This window comes from Myxine glutinosa, chromosome 7 (genome assembly GCF_964187855.1).
Source record: "Myxine glutinosa chromosome 7, kmMyxGlut1.1, whole genome shotgun sequence".
Classification (NCBI taxonomy): domain Eukaryota; kingdom Metazoa; phylum Chordata; class Myxini; order Myxiniformes; family Myxinidae; genus Myxine; species Myxine glutinosa.
The window spans coordinates 43,138,945-43,162,606 of record NC_136267.1 but is presented as its reverse complement, the minus strand read 5'-3'; the positions used below and the strand labels follow the sequence as shown (position 1 = coordinate 43,162,606).

General features: G+C 43.8%; 1 protein-coding gene across 1 annotated transcript in view; it reads left to right on the top strand.

The window, feature by feature from the left end:
* The window catches only part of STAC (SH3 and cysteine rich domain), a 249,134-nt gene that overhangs the window by 166,576 nt on the left and 58,896 nt on the right, over nucleotides 1-23,662 (top strand). The window contains exon 9 of the mRNA XM_068122179.2: nucleotides 17,052-17,155. Within this exon, the coding sequence (XP_067978280.2) occupies nucleotides 17,052-17,155 (104 nt within the window). The remainder of the gene's footprint in view (nucleotides 1-17,051; nucleotides 17,156-23,662) is intronic.

Sequence of the window (23,662 nt, the reverse complement as noted above, 5' to 3'; positions counted from 1 at the left end):
AGAAGCCAGTTAGGGTATTGAGGGACACAGGAGCCCACCAATCGTTGATGCTGGAGGGCATTTTGCCATTGTCAAAGAGTACCGCCACTGGTGATAGTGTTCGGTTACAAGGGATCGGTGGCTGTGTTAGTGCCCCACTTCATGTCATCCATTTGGAATCCGATTTGGTGTCAGGACCGGTCACCGTCGGTTTACAAGCCACGCTTCCTGTAGAGGGAGTATCTGTTTATTATCGGGAATGATTTGGCCGGGGGGCAAATTTATGGTAACCCGAGGGTGGATAAAGAGCCCCGCAGGGGAAATAACACCACCCCAGCTCGGGATGGCGACAAAAGTTCCAAGTTATTTGTAGGGGGACTGAACTTCAACACAGAGGAAGAAGTTCTGACCTCTGTCTTCAACAGATATGGGCCGCTGGTGGAAGTGCGGGTGGTAAAAGACAGGGAAACGCAACGGTCAAGAGGGTTCGGCTTTGTCACGTTTGCAAGCACAAGAGACGCCAGAGAGGCAGAGAAGAATTGGAATGGTAAGAATTTGGAGGGTCGGACCATAACAGTAGGGAAGGCATTTCGTAGGCGTCGAGAGGTCTACAGAAGAGGACAACTTGGCGGTAGTTTTGGGGTTGGCAGCAGCCGATATTATTATGGAGGCTCCCAGAGTTACGGCACCTCCCGAAAGAATGAATGTCAGAGCACTGGCCGAGAAGGAGACCGCCAGTCAGGTAACGGCTGGGACAAGGGGTCCCACTGTAACTGTTAGGAGTCTGGAGAAGTTGAAGCACTATATACGGTGGAGCCGCCGAGCCGGGGCTCCTACACGGACTAACCGTGAACGCCACGTTCTTAAAGGCGTCCAGGTAGTGAACTTTCCTGCATGGACTAACCGTGAACTCCACGTTCTTAAAGGCGTCCATGTAATGAACTTTCCTCCCCGGACTAACCGTGAACTCCACATTCCTTAAGGCGTCCATGTAGGGAATACTCAGCTGGGCCTCCCGAAAAAGTGCTATCGAGAGGTTTAACTTTGGGGCTTTGGTCACCACCTCTTAACCGTCATTCAAGAGAAACTAGAAGTGGTTGACGCTTGGTCCAGAGGGAATTAATCTAGGGGATGGTGTGAAATTTTGGTTGCTTTATTTTTAAGTAATAACTGTGTCCGGGGGGAACTGATGATTTGGGGGTGTGAGTTATCTGATTTGTTTATCAAAGTTGGCCGGCAAAGAAAGTTTTCGCTGGGTTCAAACTTCCTTTCTTGAAGGGGGGGGAGTGTTACATATTTATGGGAATGTATGTGAATTACTATTCAGGTCTTTGCTTATCAATGTGTAGTCGATTAAGGGTTGTTGTGGTTGGAGGGTCAGGAGCCCTTCTGGAAAAAGAGACCGGAAACGGAAGAAGAAAGACACGAGGTCGAGAGAAGCGACGAGGATTCTTCTTCCTCGCCCCGCTCCGACGAGAGGTGGGATCGATATTGAGCCGTGTGGAAAAGCGGCGTTCCCAAGCCCGTCTGGCGAGAGGAGTTACCGGGACGGGTACCTACCCAGTGGACACGTCAAGCTGCCGTGGGGCCGTGCACCGACCCAGCGTCTGGCACCGTTCGCGGCACCGTCTACAAAGATGCGTACGGGTCGCACGTTGGGGCCTAACACACGTTGCAAGCGGCGTGTGGCTTTTGCCTGCTTTACAGTACCCGCTCCGCGTGGCCAGGAGGGGGCTGCAGCCGTGGTTCCCGGTACGATACATGCCCGGTGGAAAAACGTCCACCCGGGGTTCGTTCAACCGCCCGAGTGCGGCGAAGCCGACCATCATCTTGGTCAGGAGGGGCCCAGAGACATTGTGAGGGACAGAGACCAAAGGGGGTCGTGAGTACAAAAGGGGACACACGTATGTAAGATGGCCATCTTAATCATCTAGGGGATTGATTGTTGAGTGTGAATTGTGGATGGTGGATTGCTCGGGGAATATATCCTTGATTGTATCATTGAAATTGTATGGTATCATTACCATTGAAATATATCATTGAAAATCAGTTTTCTCTTGGGTGGAATTCATAGGGATTGCGTTGCGAAAGCGCATATATAATACCACTTTCTGGCGAAGTTCCTCTCACGGTCCGGGGGTCACCGAGACCAGGTAGTCACCGAGGGGACCACGTAACACATGATTAAAACAGTTCTTTATTTTGAATTTTGTGCATTTGTCTTTCGACAAGCCTAGTTTGGCCAACTAGCAACGATTCTTCAAAATCTAAGAACACCAAATGATGATGTCCCCATTCAAATCAAAACATATTAAATCACATATAAAGTATCGGCTCCATGTCGATATTCATGAGCCCTAACTTTGTTGTCGGAGATGTGCAACATGTTTCGTCAAACAAACACATGAGATGATGCTTTTTTGGTTCTCTGATAATTTGGAACATGCGTTACTTACTGCTGTGACATCTTCTTCTGCTCGAGATTGTGAAAGCTCATGTACACCATCAGAGAGGAGAGATAGAGACTCCAAGTCACTGCAAGGCTCATGGAGAGCCCAACTTGTTTTCGTGTCCACGTGTTTTTTTACCTCTCCCTTCCCTTCCCACGCCTCCTCCCCCCAAGCCCTCTCCCTCCCACAGATCTCCCGATGTCCCTGCTCTCCATCTTGTTCTCCCGCTCCCTTTATCATGTGTTTTATGTTTTATGTGTCAGTTTGAATTTTGTGATCAATATTAGCTCTTACACGAGCCTCGACCTTGTATACAAAAACAAAAAACATTCCAAAGCTTCCGATTCCAATTCCAAAAGCATTCCAAAGTAACTCAAACATTGCCACAAGCATTAGGCTATTGGCTCTCCACAGCATAATATACTCCCTTCCTGACATAATTTTGTTTGTCGTTCCTATTTTGCAAACTCTTGCTTCACTGAGGATGTCTTCGATGCCAGATATGCTTTCATGAAATGCCCAATTGCACCCATAAAATTTGTTGCAATATGGAAAGCACCCATACGGAGTATCAGAGATCTGTATACCTTCTGGGTTTTTCTTCTGTAGGCCGAGGACAATCTCAGGAATTGCTTGATCACATGTTAAGACACAACATGCGCAAGCTTGAAGGAGTCTTTCGATGGAAGCAGGATTGCAGGTGATTCAGGCAAAAAAACTATCCATAACCAATCACTGTTGCTGCCACATCGGTTTAAATTAGACGTTTGTGGAAAGTACTCCATGGTGCATGGTTATCTGCAGAATGGGTGAATAGGGCCGACTCCATTTGAGTAAGAAGCCACAAAGAGCTGAGATCTGCCAGGATGTTTGTTGTCTTCCCTCTGCGGAGGCAATATAATTATTTCGGACAAAGATTTGCTCTTCTGTCTGTCTTTCAAAGTCAGACCACTTTCTTTGGTGAAAATCGTTTGAAGGTTTTTACAGGATGAGTCGTGCGCTTCTTTTGCAGCGTTACAGTGGCAGGTTCTCTGGTCGCCATTTCAACTCCAGGGTTCAGATGTGGGTAGATACCACGTGTGGTACCGTGCATTGTTGTCCCTTCTCTTGTGTTTTCATCAAAGTCCAAATCGCCTGAAGCTAATTTTGTGATCTTCTTCTGTTTTGTACATCAGTCACTTCTGCTATTGTTGCAATGTGCTGCTGGGCATCCTGATAGCTGATACTTTTTTCCGAATCTGTTCGGTAAAGCTATGGTTTCTTTACTTCGTGTCTGCTTCAGAATATGTAGAGCGGTTTCAATATCTTTTTGAGTTGGGGTTCCACAAACGGCTGCGCAGACATCTTGGGCAAGGTTGAAAACTTTTTCATGCTGCTGTGGCTTGAGGTTCACTTCCTGTATCAACATCTGTTTCTGCTGAATTATCTGTAATCTCACAGGCGACATGATTGCACAGATTTTTTACCCTCACCTGAGGAGAGGGTATTGCATTTGAGTCCGTTTGTCTGTCTGTTTGTTTGTTTGTTTGTCTGTTTGTTTGTCCGCACAGAATAAATATGATTTTCAAGGAACCGTTGGTGTGATTGACAGGAAATTTTCACCATAGAGAATTTTTTAATGATAAACATGACGTCGCAAGTCACGTGGTTCGGCCGCCATCTTGGAAAAACCGAAAATTTTTGCACCTCTATATCTCCGAAAGCGCTGAATATAAAAAATTTGAGACATGGTTCATTGTAAAGCACTCTCCATGGGGAATAAAATATGTTAATGATGATGTCATATGTACCTCAATTATGATGTCATAATTTGACAAGTACAAAACTTCATCCGATCAAGATGAAATTTATTGAGCATAATCTAGGAATAAATTATTTTATTTAAAAAAATGATGACGTCATCAGTCACGTGGTTCGGCCGCCATATTTGTTTTAACACAAACGGCTTAAAACCACTGAAAATACACGGGTTTGCAATCTCTGATTGCTCTTTCTTGTTGCCATTGTGGTCGAATGCTGAGTGATTGATTTGTCAAAATTATATGAGTTTATTCTCATGTCCAAATGATCTGTCACAGTGCTAGTCGCGTATTCACCTCCATGTAATGCCTCTTCCTCTTTTGCTACACGAGATATAACTGTCCAATACTTAGTTCTGTTGAACATACAATGCTGGATTGACATTTTTGAGGCATAAGTATCACATGAGAGCCATCAATAGTATCATAGTGGTTCTGAAGATGTCTCTTGAGACTTGAAGCCCTATAGGATGAAGCAGTACTAACACAATGGTCAGACAACCACACATTTTCAGGACTTTCTTCACACTTGTAAACATTCCTGTTCATATAGCGATCCATGCAGTGTTTGTGATAATGAAAGTCATTTGCAATCATGTCTGTACATTCATTTCCGAATCCTTGGAAATTGTGTGGCATGTTCTCATCATCGATTTCTTTCACTTATGACCAAACGGAATTTGGCGATCTTTGCTGATGACCAGTAACAATAGTCTGTGCCTTTCTTATAACATAACACTGATTACCACACAGAAAACATTCGTTTTTGTATTGGATGCAACATGTCACGGTTGTGCTCGGTAACAGAGATGGTTTATTCTCAGTTTTCAGAATATCAGTATCAGCATCCCATTCATTTTGAGATGAACAAACTTTTTGTGCCACTGTTTTTAGCTCACCTGGAACAAAGTTCAGGGGAGCTTATGCGATGGCGCGTTGCCAGTCCGTCCGTAAACACTTGAAACTTCTTCTCCGAAACCGCTCATGGGATTGCGACCAAATTTGGCAGAAATTACATTTGTTGTGTTGTGACTAAAGTTTGTTCACTGCATTTAAAAGATTAGGGGTCTAAGGGGGTTTACCGGAGGTCAAAGTGGGTCCAGGTTTGACCCCCCAAAATAGGAATTTGCTTTTTCCTCTGAAAGTACACACACTATTTCGATGAAACTTCACCACAACTTTCATCACCTGTGATGTACCGAAGATTGTTCACAGCACTAAATAAAAATCGAAGACTGTGTGGGTCTACGGGGGGTCAAAGTGGGTCCAGGTTTGACCCCCCAAAATAGATATTTGCTTTCTTCTCTGAAAGTACACACACTATTTTAATGAAACTTGGCCACAACCTTAATCACCCATGATGTACCAATGTTTGTTCACGGCATTAAAAAAAAAATCTGCCCCTTTGGGGGTCTACGGGGAGTTGCCCCCAAAATTGATATTTGTTTTCTTCTCAGAAACTACACAAACGATTTCGATGAAACTTGACCACAACCTTTACCACCCGTGATGTACCAAAGTTTGTTCACGGCATTAAAATAAATTGGGGTGTTAGTAGGTATATGGGGTTGGCGGAGGGGGGTTGCCCCCCCAAATATGTATTTTTTTCTTTGTTTGATTAACGTCTTATGATTATGTTAGTATGATTTTACATGATGCCCTGTCTTCTAGCAACCATTGAAATTGGTTTAAAATACCTGGTGCAGTATACTGTTTATTCTACCAGGTGAGTGCCAGGAGTATTGCCCCTATGTTGTTTTTTTTTTTGTATTACTTCTGCACTTCCCTTGGTGTACTGGATTGCTCGACAGAAAAGTTTTTTTGTGAATAACTTATTCTTCCAATCGAAAGACCAGTATCATAAGCACACTTCTGTATAGCATCCAATAAAGCAAGATAATCCTGCTCTGCCAGCCTCTGTGGAGTTTCTTTGGATGGCCACTTCTGTGTGTGGAGGATGTTTTCTCTTCTTTGCTGAAGTACACTTCTCCATCTTGTCGTCATTCATTCGTGATTCATCTGAAATATAACGAAACATGTTCTGCAGGCTTAAGAAATGTCACATGAACACAATCTTGGGAATCTCTTCTTAATCGATGTATGTGTTGCTGATCTGCAAATTGTACTTAACTATAGGTTTACTCAAATTTTTCAATAAATTTTTATAACTAGCAACGGTACCCACTCTAAGGGCGGGGCTTCAATTGGGAGGCCCAAATAAAAAGGCAAAATATCAGAAATTGAAGGCTTTAAAATTTTTTTTTAACGATTTATATAAACATCCGTTGAATCATGTCACACGCAAATCATCAAAATCTAAACAGTATTTGTAGAATTTCAATAAAAGCCACATCACTGTTCTTATCGGTAAATATTATTCCATAGTGTTTGGAAAAACTGGAAAATTTCCTAATTGGAAAAAATTTCCTAATTGGAAAAACAATATAACCTAATTTACTCCAGGGGGTCCCAGGATTACCCACCCAAAATTTCGTTGCGATCGGTCAGACGTTTTTGCGGTACGTGAGAACAGACAGACAGACAGACGGACAGAGACAGACATTTGGTGAATTATAGTAAGATTGTACAATCTTTTTGTTGATTTTATATGAACAAAGCTTTGAGTCTCCAGTCTGAACAGCAAACTTAATTGACAAAATGGGTTCAAATGACAAATAATATAAATAAACTTATCATATTATATGATATTAAATAAACAATACGAATACTGAAATCGAAGTAAAATAATGTATTTTTTAACAACTTTTGTTGATTTTTTTTTTTTTTTCAAAATTTATAAACTTTGTGGGTTAGGGTTATGGTTAGGGTTCATGCTCTCTACCATGTGCCTGGGAACATTACATACGCTATGCATAGATGAATGAATATGTAAATAAATAATGTTACATATCTTGATTTTGATGATTCCACAAGGAAAAGTGTAATTTTGGGGGGGGGGGGGGGGGGTGGGATGGGGAGGGGGGAGGTAGGAGAGGAAGGGGGTTCATATATATGTTTTTGGGTGAATGGGGTGAATGTGGCGTTCATCACGTTTCTGAGGTAAGTGTGATGCCGATCAGGAAGAAGAACAAGAAGCCATACTACAAACTTTGTGCACTTCCGGAATTTGATTTATTTGTTTTCAAATGTCTGGTGATTGTTTTTTATTTATTTATGCGAATGTGTACTTGTATATAACTGTCATTAATTTAAAAAGGCTAAAGCACTATCGAGCGAAAAAAAGAAAAAAAAACAGAAAAACGGTTTTTCTTTTTTTTCCCTTCTTTTTTGGCCTAAAACACTCCCAGGCACTCACTGATGAACCTCTGAAAGTTTGACGAAGATCCGTTCAGCCATCTCTGAGAAAAATGGCGACACAGACACACAGACAGACATCTCTCTTATATAGTCGATTATATCTGCTTTGAGATATCGTATTATTGGCGCAACATTATAAATTCAAACTAAGTTTGGTAATTTTTCATTTATATTTTGTAAAACGTTTGATATTGAAAATATTTGTTTAACTTAGAGTTAAGGTTTAGTTCCTGTGAGGTTTTGGTGCATGCAGCGAGCAGAAGTGCGTAGATCACAGAAGGATTGGATCAAAGGAATTGGGATGTCTTGCTCATTTAGATGAATCCAGAGGTGTCCAAACAGCACACTTTGTGCACATGATTCATGAATCACACACTGGTAAAACATCCTGTCGGCCTAGAAAGAACTCACTGATTGTCTCACAAGAACACAAGGTAACTGGGCGACCCACCCGTTGCTTGAATGTTATGATCTTCTTGTTAGATCGAGGATAAAATCTGGCAGTTGGAACTACTGGGGAGCTGCAGTGACAGCGTGCAGAGTTGGTGGGTGGGAACAGTGGAGCTCTTGAGTTTGCTGGAATTGGCACATGGAAAAACGTTCATTCGGCTCTGATCATGTTTGGAGATCCATGAGGTCCTGAGCCACCTGGACCACAGGTTAGGCCATTAGAATGTCTTGGCAGGCTGAGCTAGTCCTGGATGCAGTTTTTGAGGATCACTTTACAGCAGTTGATATTACACGAGTATGCTGAGCCTTCCCAATCCTTACCCAAATGTGCTCATTCCCAGCCCTTTGGAGTGACGTGTAGTGGGGCAACTTAGCATAACAATTGTGCATTTTGTGAGGAAAGCACCAAATTTGGCACACGAGTAGACTATCCTATTATGAACAGATTTGGATATTGGGCCATCTCAAATTCAGCCCCTGATGGCTGTGGCAGCCATTTTCCAAAATGACACCTTCAGCTTGTTCCGACGAATTGCATCATCAATTGGCTTGGTCCTTTCCACCAGGCATTCTCTGGTGAAAGCCTGGGACTGCTCTTGGCCAATCTTCTTCACATTCCTGACAGTCTCAACTGCAGCAGGACCTGCAATTTCCTTTGTGTCAAAGACAACCAGATCCATGCTCTCTTCCTCAAAGGGGTTGCCAAGCTCTTCTATGACGCTGACAAGGGCGCAGACATCCTTGGCGAAAGAGGTCTGCACACTTGGTGTCTGGTCGTGATGACGTGTGTCCTCTCGCCTCCCCCAGTGTTGATGGCCATCTTGGAACTCTTCTACGGCCCTGGCAACTTCTGGCCCGGCAATCATCCAACGCTGCAGGGCACTTGGGTTGTCAGTGAGGCCGACTGCTCCACCATCTCCTTTGATGCAGGCGTTATTCTGTTCATGCGCCTGGTCGATTGGGATCGAAGAGAACACCTTCTTCGTCTTCTGTACAGTGAAGTTGCCAGCCCTGAATTCTCTGGCTACATCTGGATGCTTCATTGGGAGTCTGGGTGCTTCATCTGGGTGCTTCATCTGGGTGCTTCACCATGTCCCTCAGGTGAACAGGGACCCACCTGCATAGTGTGTGTGGTCTAAGGCATGGAACCATGGGACCAGTTCCGTCAGGGCATCAAGGTACATCGTGAATGAAGCCTGCCGCAGAGAACGCACGTAGACCAGTACCAACATCTCTAGTTCCAGCACAGTTGCCCAGTACTGAAAGTTGGGAATGTCTTCTCCTCTCTGGTGACACCAGTCTTCGAACTCAGGCAGATCTTCTGCATCATCAGCATATGTCATACAGTGGCGTTCATACGCACGGTGTTGCAGGATGTGCAGTGCCGCTGCAGTGATTTGATGAGCTCTTCTTGTGCGGGTGACGTGGGCAGCTCGCAGGAAGGAGTCGGCCGTCCCTGGCGTTGCAGTCTCAGCTTGCAAATCTGCAAAATCTGCAAATCTTGCAAAAATCAAATCTCTGAATCTGAGATGGCCCAATATCCAGATCTTTTCATAATATGATAGTCTACTAGTGTGCCAAATTTGGTGCTTTCCTCACAAAATGCACAATTGTTATGCTATATTTAGCTTAGCTGCCGGACTATGTGTTCCTTATTTCATAAGCAAGGTGTAAAGATGTGCCAGATATCTCTCTCTTGTATTTGTATTTATTGATGGTTAAGCTATCTTGCCATTTCCACGTCCTTTAACCCAAGGAACACGACTATATTATTGCTATGAGTTTTAGTGAAGCCACAACTATCTGAGCAAGAAATTATATTCCTCAGTGATCTGTTGAGGAACAAACATTGCTTTACTTCCTAAAGCCTTCATTGTGCGTATCATCTTTGACATCTCGACAGTGTCACCTGGGCTGGCAGGATAGGCTAACCATACTTGCCTCTGGGCTGCGTATCTAGGGTTAGAATCTCAGTTAGAATCTCGAGACACAATACCTAACACCACAATCGTAGACCACCGTCATATCCAAGGAATTGAGTATTTCCTGATGCGAGCCCAGCTTCACTGATCAGGACACCTCACACGCATGGAAGACCATAGAATCCCAAGAGCACTTTTCTATGGACAACTTAAATTTGGTAAACGGTCACCTGGTTGACAAAGAAAGCGTTATAAGGATGTTATTCAGTCTACAATCAAGTCTTGTGCCATCCCAGTTGTCACCTGGGAACATCAGGCCACAAACAGGTCAGCTTGGCATAACATTTGCTGCAATGGCCTGGACCAGTTTGAATGGGGGAGATTTGCTGTCGAGAGACAGTGGAGGCAAGAAAGGAAAACCTGCCAACGTCCATCTCTGCAAGGACCAGTCTATAGTTGCACAACACACAATGCATAGTGAGCACGCCAACGAAGGGAAGAGATTCGTCAAAAACGGCGACTCACACCATCATCATCATCATCAGAATCTCAGCTCGACTATTGTAAACTGTCATCATGGTGTCTCACAGGCAGGTTGATTCATCAATGGGTGTGCCATCCCTTGGATGGACATTCAACAGGGCGTCCCATATCTGCCAGCATCAGTTGATGAACGTTAAAGTTCCCATGATGTCCTTTGCTATATGGCCGGCACCCTGGTATGTCAATATCCTAAGCAGGTGAGCTGTCGCCGGCAACCTGACCAAATTCCTGCTCTAACCTACAGGGGGCACTGCATCAGTGTCAGTCTTTCTCCCAGAAATGATACAACCAGCAGCCATAGCCTGCACATGAAGTGAATGAGTAGCGGCCTAGCATCACCAATGCTTGTTGTTCTTCCGCCTTGACCATTGGTCACAGATTGAGTTTCCTCCCATTTTTACCTTTGCCACCAAAGGTGGCCGGAGGTTACGTTCACCCCTGTCTGTGAGCAGGACATCTCAAAATGTTGTGGACAGATTCTGGACGAGCCATAATTTTTGAGTAATTCTTCACAATTGAGAAGGAATTATCATTTAAGGCCATTTTCCCCCGCTAGAGCGGGGGTTAGCCTTGCGAAGGCCCAATGATAATCATGGTTATATTTTTGAGGCAATGTTTTTATGGCCGGATGCCCTTCCTGACACCAACCCTTAGTCGCCTCTTACGATGCTCAGGAATACGGTGTACCTATTCTAAATTGGGGTACACACATTCATCCCAGCAAGCTGGTACTCAATTTGCCGACCTCGGAAGGATGACAGGCTGAGTGAACCCCCCTGGCGTTAATTCTGCGATGATCGGGATTCGGACTCAGGATCCTAGGGTTCCAGGCCGGCACCCTAACTGCTAAGCCAACACCAGGATTGACATAGCACGATGTTTGTAAAAGGTTTGGACGGGTTATGACAAACCTTGGTGGATAAGTTGGTTGAGTGACAAAAACAAGCCGATTCGATGTTGGTTCAAGTCCAGATTCAGATCCGGCCTATCAGTAAACTATTCAGCCTGATGGAGGTACGCTCTCTCCCATGTGCCATTCTAGTTATTGCTGTTTTCCAGAGCCTCATACCATGTTTTCAGCATATACACAACGAAGAAGGGCATTTGTGATGTTGCTGTCTTTTATAAGCCTGCCCACATACCTATGGAGCCCACATACCTGTGGAGCCCACATACCTATGGCCAGATGGAAGCCTCTCCTCAGTGAAAGACACATGAAAGCCCACTTGGAGTTTGCAAAAAAACACCTAAAGGACTCTCAGACTGTGAGAAACAAGATTCTGTGGTCTGATGAAACCAAGATTGAACTGTTTGGCTTCGTCTGGCCACTCTGCCATAAAGCCCAGATCGGTGGAGTGTTGCAGTGATGGTTGTCCTTCTGGAAGTTTCTCCCATCTCCACACAGGATCTCTGAAGCTCAGCCAGAGTGAACATCGGGTTCTTGGTCACCTCTCTTACCAAGGCCCTTCTCCCCCGATTGCTCAGTTTGGCCGGGCGGCCAGCTCTAGGAAGAGTCCTGGTTGTGCCAAACTTCTTCCATTTAAGAATTATGGAGGCCACCGTGCTCTTGGGAACCTTCAATGCAGCAGAATTTTTTCTTGTAGGCTTCCCCAGATCTGTGCCTCGACACAATCCTGTCTCTGAGCTCTGCAGGCAGTTCCTTCAACCTCATGGCTTGGTTTTTGCTCTGATATGCATTGTCAGCTGTGAGACCTTATATAGACAGGTGTGTGCCTTTCCAAATCATGTCCAATCAATTGAATTTACCACAGGTGGACTCCAATCAAGGTGTAGAAACATCTCAAAGATGATCAAGAGAAATGGGAGGCACCTGAGCTAAATTTCAAGTGTCATAGCAAAGGGTATGAATACTGTTGTGTGGTTGGCTCAGTTAACACCGAGCGTCACCACGGATGGAATATCGAGTTTAATGAAGGCGTTTATTCAATCGATGGCGGTTGGATCCTCGGGCCGGGGGAAATACCACGGCTTACCTTCCCGGCCCTGATGATGTCTTCTCCCTGTGCAAATTAACTCAAACCGAAACGAATGTGAAATGTACAACAAATAAATATTTATTACGGAACCCGCGAACAAGGAAACGCGATGGAATAAACTAAATTCTAAATTGGGACGTCCCCGCACAGACTTCAGATACGAGACAAATGGAAGGATATGAAAATAAACGTTTCGTTGTGTTTGTGAAATGTGGTGCGTCTTATCTCAATCGGTAGTCTGCAGTCGTCAAGGATGGTCCGGCTCCGAGCGCAGTCGTCCGACCACGGCTCTGGTCATCAGGAAGTAGGCCTCGTTCCGCCCCCGCTCGCGCTCCACCAGGCCCACAGACGCCGCTGCATGCCAAGCCTCGTGTCCCTGCGCGATCGTTCGCGAGGTTCATGCGTGAATCTGGGTAAGAGAATTGTCGGCGCGCCAACGTCCTTCCAATTCCGAGCAAGGGTCCAAACGGGACGAGATCCAGCACAAGAGAGGGTCCAGTGCAAAAGGGACAGTCAAGGGAAGGCAAAAGGCAAAGGGAAGAGCTCCGGACAGGAAGGAACCAGGAACGAGAAGGCCAAGGGAAGAAGAGAGACAAAATGCCGGCGAGCGAGAGTTTTACTCGCCGTCTTCTAATGTCACTGGTGCTACGTCACTGGTGCTACGTCACTGGCGCTTTTTCTCCAAGCAGTGCCTTGCTTCTCACCTTCCCGAATCTTCTCACCGCGTTGGTGTCTTCTCATTGGCTGAGTGCTTTGCACCCTCGTTTCACCCCCCATTGGTCGGTGGCCAACTACAAGTCCTTATTTTTCTCTCCAATCACGGGGAAGCTCTCTGCCCTTCCTCTGACCAATCGCACATCCTCCCTTACTCTGCCAATCGATGTGGTGTTTGCTGCTTGCCCCTCCCCCTGGCCAATCAAGAGTCCTCCTGGGCATGGCTATTGCCTGCTTGTTCGATGTTTGTCGCCATGGTGGTGTACTGCGTGACGGCTGCCTCCCTGTCTTTCCGGTTTGTTTTATCGTCAGTCATTGTAAGGGGGGGATTTAATTAATGTGCGCACTAAGGGCCTATCTAAGTGTCTATAAGAGTGCGTTGCCATAAGGGACACAGGTATGTTCACAGAGGAAACGACACACAATGGAGTTAGCATCTCTCTATAATTCCAGTAATCTCTGTGTGTCTGTCTGTATGCGACCGCTGTTTCTCAACAACTACCGGTCCGATATACTTGAAACTTGCCAGGTATATTGCTGGGGACCCGAGGATGTGCCTTTTCAAGGTTTGAAATTAATCGGACAAGTGGTTCCCAAGGTATGGTCACCGTACTCGCAAGCCGTTCGCTTTGGCTTTGCGAATGGACCAAACCATTTCATGTAAATAGAGGGGGGGGGGGGGGTTCTGTGGTCGTTACTGCCACGTGGTTTCAAAGTTTTTTTTTGTTGTTGTTGTTTGCACGCATGTTTTTTTGCACGCACGTACGGGCAAGCACGTACGTGCGGGCACGCCCTAGTCTATCTATAATTCCAGCAATCTCTGTGTGTCTGTCTGTATGCGACCGCTGTTTCTCGACAACTACCGGTCCGATATACTTGAAACTTGCCAGGTATATTGCTGGGGACCCGAGGATGTGCCTTTTCAAGGTTTGAAATTAATCGGACAAGTGGTTCCCAAGGTATGGTCACCGTACTCGCAAGCCGTTCGCTTTGGCTTTGCGAATGGACCAAACCATTTCATGTAAATAGAGGGGGGGGGGGGATAGTCACCGTACTCGCAAGCCGTTCGCTTTGGCTTTGCGAATGGACCAAACCATTTCATGTAAATAGAGGGGGGGATATAATTTTAGATATATATATATAGTACGGGCACGCCCTAGTATTCCCTAATTCTAGTTACCAAGCCCCGCCCCCTAGTGGCGGGGACACAGATACGCAGCTTACTCCGACATTCGGGCTACAGGTCCCTGACTTACTTACATCGAGGTGGTTCTAGCTATCGACGACAGATGAAGCATGATAGCTTACAAAGATCTACCTAGGTCTAGATATTCCCCCACCCCAAACTCATAACAATACTTATGTCAATGTGATATTTCAGTTTTTTCTTTTTAATAAATTTGCAAAAGTTTCTAAAATCCTGTTTTCTCTTTGTCATTATGGGGTATTGAGTGTAGATTGATGAGGGGAAAAATGAATTTAAATGATTTCAGCATAAGGCTGCAACATAACAAAATGTGAAAGAAGTGAAGGGGTCTGAATACTTTCTGAATGCAATATATATATATATATATATATATATATATATATATATATATATATATATATATATATATATATATATATATATATATATACATACATACATACATACATATATATATATTAATGACAAGTCTTCTGTAATCCTCTGTCTCCTTCCATTCGTTATACTAGCAACGGTACCCACCCTATGGGCGGGGCTTCAATTGGGAAGCCCAAATGAAAATGCAAAATATCAGAAATTGAAGGCTTTTTTTATTTTAAACGATTCATATAAACATCCGTTGAATCATATCACACGCAAATCATCAAAATCTAAACAGTACATGGTGCCCATTTTGAAAAAAGATTGAATTCTGCAAAACGGAAGCGGCCGCTACACGTCTTTCTCAGTCGCACGTTTATGTGTGAAGAGTGCGCGCCAATTCTGTAACACGGAAGCGGCTGCTACACCTGTTTCTCAGTCGCTTTGCACACGCTGCCGTGTTACTTCGGAGCCGCACGTTTATGTAGGAAGAGTTTGTCAGGAGTCGATCTACTCTCTCCTGGTACATAGAATAAACAGTATTTGTAGAATTTCAACAAAAGCCACATCACTGTTCATATCGGTAAATATTATTCCATCGTGTTTGGAAAAACTGGAAAATTGGAAAACTTGGAAAAACAATGTAGCCTATTTTACTACCAGGGGTCCCAGGAATACCCACCCGAAATATCGTTGCGATCGGTTGAGCCGTTTTTGCGGTACCTTCGAACGGAAGGACGGACATTTGGTGAATTATAATAAGATTCATCCTCTGGAAATGTGTAATTGCTTTGTCAAACATAATGATATTTTCAGGTATTTATGATGTCTTGAAAGCTTTTTATGATTATTTATTGTATCCTATTTTGTATGATTTTTGTTTTAACTAAAATGTGCATTATGTCCAACTTTTTAAGATGATCTGCTCCAATCTATATTGTACATTCAAAGGTTCTTCAAAATCTATGTGCACACAGCTTTGAACATGAGCAATGGAATGGCATTATAACATTTGCATTCAATATATAAAATGTATTTTTCATGTAATCTGAATTTTAAATCTACAAAATGTCCAAAGGGGTCCCCTAAATGGGAAAAAAGAAAATAGCCATTGTCCTCAGGGTTCGTCTTTTCATTTTCCCCTGAACCACACCTCTTCCCAAAGTGTTCCTAAACAGAGTGAGTTTGCGTCGGTTATCACATCTACTGTAATTTACCTAGTCATTGTCCTCAGGGATTGTCTTTTCATTTACCCCTGAACCACACCTCTTCCCAAAGTGTTCCTAAACAGAGTGAGTCTGCGTCGGTTATCACATCTACTGTAATTTACCTACCTTGGCGAAGCTCTACATTTGCTGCAATTCATTTTATTCTGCATCCTTTAATTTTATGCAATAAATTTTATTGATATAGCCTGGTGATGGCTTAGCGGTTAGGGTGCCGGCTTGGGATCCTAGGATCCTGGGTTTGAGTCCCGGTCGATCGCTGAATTAATGCCAGGCGGGTTGACTCAGCCTGTCATCCTTCCGAGGTCGGCAAATTGAGTACCAGTTCACTGGTAATTCCCTGTGTGTCGCAAGAGGCGACCAACAGGGTTGGCGGCAGGAAGGGCATCCGGCCATAAAACATTGCTTCAAAAAGGGGACCATGGTGCCCGAAAAAGGCCAAGCCCTGCTCTGTGGGGGGGAAAAAGGCCTCTAAACGTGGTTCTTCTTCTTCTATCCTTCACTGGTAAATTTTTTTTTTACATCAACACTAAGAAAACCTTCAAGAAAGATTAATCTGCCAAGCTAAAAATGAATAAAATTTAAGCAATTAGAGCACATTAACAGTGTTAAGTGCCTGACTTCAAGTGTATAAAAATGTAACCCATAAATCACAAATCCCATACATAATGCACGCACTCTTTGATTGCTTTATGTAATAAAGAGGACTAGTGTTACGTAATTATTATTAGAAAAAGAAAAGCACTCCTCCTCGTCTGCATAGGGCTGCCCTAGGCAGGTTATCCTTGGCCAGCGGGCACAATTCTGGATGGGTCATCACTCCGACTCAGGATACTCGAATGACTCATTCTTCTTTCCCAGGAAGCTGGCACCCATTTTGCCAACCTTGGAAGGATGACAGGCCGAGTCAACCCACCTGGTGTTATTTTAACGGCAGGACAGTGGCTCTAACTCAGAACCGCAAGATCTAAAGCCAGCTACCTTAACCCTAAGCCAATACCATTATCGTAGTCGTTATCCTGGTATTATTCGGACCAACAAATATTGCTTATAATGACGTCATGGATGTAATTGTGTCACCAACAGCTCAGAAAGAATCAGCTAAAGCACAAGGACTCGGTACATCAGATGTTCACCTACGTTGCTTTGTACCACTACGTGCCTCAAGATGCTGGAGACTTGGAGATACGGTAACGAGTTGCTTTACGATCCTCCACTTTTGGCCAAAGGGTGACGGCTCACTACCACATCGTATCCGCACTCACCAATGATCTTTTCCATCCACACTATCCAACCTCATTTTCTTCCACTCATTCTGACCTGGAATATTTTCTTATTTCAAGGATCCTGTTGATATATTTATATGTGGTGACCCGATCTCCATTTGTTCACCTGTTTCCCACTGTCCCTGGAATGGGAACACTCACCCTCCATCCTCTGTTGTCTCATTCTTCCATGATGATTAGTTATGTGGAAGAGAAATATTAAGATGTACCGGGAAAGTAATGTCGTTTTTTTTTTCCCCCTTTTTGTTTACTAAGTCGAGGCTCAAGTTAGAGCTAAGTTTTTAAAATAATCTATATATAATGAAGCAAGTGTTTGTGATTATGTATGTACTGTATGTGTGTCCGCTCTTCACCCATTGGTTGGACAACTGACCTGACACCACCCACAATTGTAAACTGAAATACTTAATCCAAAGTACCCAGAGTACCCAAAAGATCCCGAGGACCCTAAAATACCAAGAGGACCCCAAAAGACCCCAATTATCCTGAGGACCCATATGACCATGAGGACCCAAAAGACCCCAAGGACCCAGAAGATCCCAAGGCCTCTGACGACCCAAAATACCACAAGGACCCAAAATACCCAGAGGACCCAAATGACCCAAAATACTTAAAATACCACCACGACCCAGAAGACCCTCAAAGAGCCCAAAATACCCTTAAAGGTCCAAAAGACCCTGGAGCCCAAAAGACCGCAAAGGCCCCAAATACCTAGAGGAACCAAAAGATCAAGAGGAACCAAAAGACCCTGAAGACCAAAAATACTCCAAAGACCTACAAGAACCCTAAGACCCAAAACACCCAGAGAACCCAAAAATTTGTAAGGCCGAGACTTCAGACTTTGGCACTTTCACGAGGCTGTACCGTCGAATAAACAGTTCCAACCCGTCATTTTTGACAGGCTTTTCTACTAATTTTATTAAATAACTTTATTAACAATTTTGTTTTTAAGCTGTGTATTCCTTATTGAAAAACGACATTTCTTTCCGGTACACCTAAAATATAAATATATACAATTTGGATGAAACATGCTTGCGGCTTCAGGCATTATAATCTTTCAGAATCAGCAAATAATACATTAATACTTTACAATGACAAAATGTTACTGATTTTCAGTAAATCTCCCTCATTGATACCTGCAGTGATGGCATTCATGGCGAGCCAATTACATTTTAATCGCACACGGCAGGTGTTATTAAGGTGGATTAATTAACAAATACCTGATCTCTTTTCCTCCTGACCATGTGTTCACAAGAATGTGAATTAGTGTTGTATTGTGTAATATCAGTTGATTTAGGCAATTTAATTTAAAGTTGCATCATGACTAATGAGCCTCATGGGAAGTTAATTGAAGTGAATGGAGAAATCAGATGTTCATGGGATTGTGCATTCCACCCCCCCCCCATCCTGCCCCCCCCCCAGATGGTTATTTTTTATGGATTCTGTGCGGTTAATCATACTGACTTATAACATTATTTAACTGACTTAACAACCCGATATTTTTTACACTATTGAAATTCATTATATCTGAACCATGCATTCAGACCATACTGTTTAGGTATTACAATTTTCTTTCACAAAACAACTCAACCTCATGATATTTTTTTGTTGTTGTTGTATACAAGATCGAGGCTCATGTAAGAGCTAACATTAATCACAAAAAGACAAACTGACACATAAAACATACACTACTCACAATAAGTTAGGGATATTGTGGGAGTGAGTATATTTTTTTTATAGGGGTATGGTATTGAAATCAAGAATGCTGTGTTTTTTCACACTCATTAATAACCATAGAATTAGGACCAACAACTTTTTTCAACATAATTAATACACAAAATCAACCACACTGAAGAATCTGCCAATATCCCTAACTTATTGTGAGTAGTGTATGATAAAGGGAACGGGAGACAAGATTGAGAGGGAAGGACACAAGCACAACAATAGAGAACAGGGACATCGGGAGATCTGTGGGAGGGAGAGGGCTTGGAGGGAGGAGGAACGGGAAGGGTTGAGGTTAAGAAAAAAAACACATGGGCACTGCTCGAACTTCCAGGAAAGAAGTAGGTATTTCAAAAAAGTAGATCTGGGGTGAATTAGCGGGGGTAGAAAAGATCAATGTTTTGGATGGGGGAAGATAAGAGATGGTGGTGAACAGCTGTTTTAAAGACCTGGAGGGTGGAGTGGGATTGAAGAGAGGGGAGTTTGTTCCAGAGGCGGGAGAAAAGAGGAATGAAGGAGTGAAGGTGGGCAGAGAGTCTTGATTTTGGCAGTTTAACCATGAGAGGGTTGCAGGCAGATCTTATGCGACTTGGAGGAATATTTTGGGGACAAAGCACCAACAGAACAGGGGGAGCTAGGCCGGAGAGGAGTCGGTAGAAGACAGAAAGACCACCAACCTGCCTGCGGTGAGTGAGTGAAAGGCCCTCGGAGTTAGCTTCATTTCCGGAGATTCCAATGATTCTGAACGCTTTGGTTTCAACAGCGTGAAGACGAGCTAGGTGTGAGGCAGGAGCACCAGCCCAGAGGGGAGAGCAGTATTCCATTAAGCTGCGGATGAAGGCTTTGTATGTTGTGAGGAGCTCATGTGTGCCAAGGAAGGACTTCGTGCGACGGAGGATGCCCAGTCAGCGACTGGCTTTGGAGACCAGCTTGGATATGTGGTTTTCTCAGGAAAGATCATGGCAGATAGTGAGACCCAAAAGCTTGAGTAACAGAACTTCTTGGAGAGGATTGTTGAGAAAGTAGATGGGAGGGTTTTCCAGTCGGTCTTTTCGGAGAGGCATTGTAAGAGTGTGAGATTTGTCAGGATTGAAAGACATGTTCCACTTGTTTGACCCGTCTGTGAATTTGTCCAGGTCTGCAGAGAGTGAGGAGGCTGCAGACTGCCGATCTGAGAGATGAAGAATGGAGCGACAGAGAGTGGAGTCATCAGCAAAGAGATAGAGAGGATTTTCACCATTTCTTCCCTGTTTCTGGACCAGGAACATGATCACACCACCAATGTGGTGTCACAAATGTGGAAATGTGGTGTCACCAATGTGTGCTGTCACACCAATTACTGCCAGATAGATCCTGAAAAAGAAGAGGAGCATGATCTGCTCCTGCATAGAGTGGGTGAAGTTTATGCTCCTTTTTATCTCATGAACATAACAAATGCATGAACAAGAAACAAATACCTGATTTGTGACCAAAACATGAGGTTGCATACCTGTAACCGGAACACAGAATGTTATCGCTAATATTTTGTCACAAGACCACTGGATGAGGATCATGGGATTGGCTGTTTGATAGACTGGTTGAAAGGACTCGTCTCTTTCTCCACAGTTTGGTGTGGATTCGATTTCCCATGGTTGCTTACTCTCACCAATTTGTATTTATTAAGCTTGGCAAGTTGCCCAACACTTCTCAATATGAGGGAGGCCTTCATCCTGCAGTGGACTGAAAGTAGGCCGTTCGGGAGCATTGGGAAATCATCTTCTCCTCCCCCTCTCCCAGGGGAGGGGAGAATAACCCTGGATATACTACCAACATGTATACAAAATTTAATGGAAATCGGGCAAAAATCAGCAGTCATCCACCCCCTAACCCCCATGTTTTTGTTTTTTTTACCATTTGAGCTTTTGTCATCAAATTTTCAACAAAGCTGTATTATGAGAATATGGAGAAAACAAATTAATAATTTTGTTAAAAGGTGAAAAGGTCAAAGGTCAGCGTCACCTAAAATCATCAATTTTCATACAATGCACCTGCAATTCTAAATTGACCATTTGAGTTTTGTCATCAAATTTGAAGTGGTGAAGAATCACTTAAGAATTCTCAGATCCAGATCCAGATTCGAATCTTCACCAAAATTAAATCGACTCTTCCTTGTCACATACCCAACCTGGCCACCAAGTTTCGTCCGAATCCATGCGCAACTTTTTGAGATTTCCTGGTCACAAACACAGACAGGGGTGAAAACAGCCCTTCCATGGTGGTATGGTTTGGCCTGATGTGGCGGAAGTAACTACGTAATACTTTGTCATCTCACAGGGATGTGCAGAGGTAGCACACCTATTTTTGAGTTGTCCAGCCAGGGTTGGATTAGCAACCCAAATGTACACTGTCGGATTGGTGCTTCACAGGCAAGACGTTGCAGCACAAGGTGCGCGATCCTTCGGACGGACGTTCACCCGAGTGAGCCTCTGAATTGTGTAATCTTGGTTCGATTACCAAAGGAATAGGATTGCTTTTGGGATAACAAGATGAATAAATAGGAATATTGATTTCGATCAGAATCCAATCTGCCATTCACGGGATATTAATGTTTAATCAATCCCCGGGCTCTTCTCCCTCATACCCCCAATTGATCACTCTGGAGCTGCAGGAATGAATACATTTGGTTGAGAAAGATTCCCGAAAGAACTTGGGAGCACAAAGTGCCAGATTTCCTAAATAAAAACAAAAGAATGGACATTACTATTTGCACAATGGAACAGCATCACCAAATGCAGTTTGTTTTTACTTTTACGATGTCTCGACTCATGGAAAAGCCGAAGGACAAATTACATATTAACATTCTAATGGTAGTATGGCATACAGGTACACACACACACCTCTCATCTGTCGACCTTGGTTTCAAATCTCGGCCCGGCTATAAACATGGCATCCTGGTGTTTCACAAGCGGGGCGATGCGTCAATGTGCGTGCCATCCCTCGTTTGGACGTTAAAATGGGCTTCCCATCTGTGGCATTGATTGGTAGATGTTGAAGATCCTCCGGTATCCTTTGTGAGGAGTATGAGAGGTATCGTTGGCACACTGGCCAAGTTCCAAATTCCTCTCCTGACTTCCTGTGTCGGCATGGCGATCCATAAGGCAAGTGCTTATTCTGGAGATTGTTTCGTTATTGCTGAAACCTTGCATCGTTAGACATAAAAGAGCACCATCTGGAACACCAAAGGTTCAAAATCAAGACTCTCTTCTCACCTTCACTCCTTCATTCCTCTTTTTTTCCCGCCTCTGGAACAAACTCCCTCACTCCCTTCAATCCCAGTCCTCCCTCCAGATATTTAAAACAGCTGTTCACCACCATCTCTTATCTTCCCCCATCCAAAACCTTGATCTTTTCTACCCCCGTTAATTCACCCCAGATCCACTTTTTTGAAATTCCGACTTCTTTCCTGGAAGTCCTTGCAGTGTCCATTTTTTTTTTTTACCTCTCCTACCCCCCAAGGCTCTTCCCACACCTCCTCCCCCCAAGCCCTCTCCCTCCCACAGATCTCCCGATGTCCCTGCTCTCTATTGTCGTACTTGTGTGCTTCCCTCTCTCTCCCCATCTTGTCTCCCGCTCCCTTTATCATATGTTTTATGTGTCAGTTTGTCTTTTTGTGATTAATGTTAGCTTTTACACGAGCCTCGATCTTGTATACAAAAAAAAAAAAAAACTCCATCAAACAGGGCTACTCAGATCTCCACCAAATTTTGCATACATGTTGGTAGTACAGGGTGTTCCAAAAAGACCCTGACATCTCCACTTGACAAGGCAATCTCACACCTCTATCCTGTGATGTACGACTACCTTTCAAGATAAATAACTTAAAATTAGTTGGGTCAATATACGAAAAAAACTCACCTACCCCCCAAAAATTTGATACAAAAGGTTTTTCAATGGACTCTGGTACCATTGGGCATGCTAAATAACATACTAAAAATCTAGTAACATCTGACTTCCGGAAAGGGGTCATTTTCAAGATGGCGTCCAAGATGGCCACCGGGAGCTTAAAATGGCCATATCTCAATTATTATTCAACCTAGAAAGGTGGTTTTGGTGTCTAACCCTCGGTTTTAGGGCCCAAGGAATCCAATTGAATCAATAAAATTACCATCAGTTAATTATTTATTGACAAGTCCAAGATGGCATCCCAAGGTGACATCCTGATCCACTAAAATGGCTCTGTCGAATAGTAGTCAACCTAGAGAGATATTTTCAGTGTGTATACCTAGGTTTAACGCACCCAGGAAATCATCAAAATTACTTAAATAAGCACAAAGTAATCAGGTAATCCAGTAAGCCAGGTTTACCAGCCCATTAGGCATTTGTTGTCTTATACAGTTAGTCGCTATTCATCGTCATCCTCTGACTCCTCTGGAAGAAACTTGTTATGTGGATTGTCACATTCTTCAAGTTGGCACGGTACACAGGCAGTAGTACTCATGGTAGTCCATATCGTCTACAAGAGCAGCGGAGTGTCTTGCAGGCAGTGGAGCAGTTACAATGAATGACCTTCAAGAGACTGTCTGGAGCAGCGTTCATTCTTGACATAAGTGGGACAAACTGATTATCCTGCAGCCTCCACCCCCATTTCATGGCATCCATACCCTCTTCTTTTCCCATCCACACCATGATCTGGTAGTACGCTCTACGACA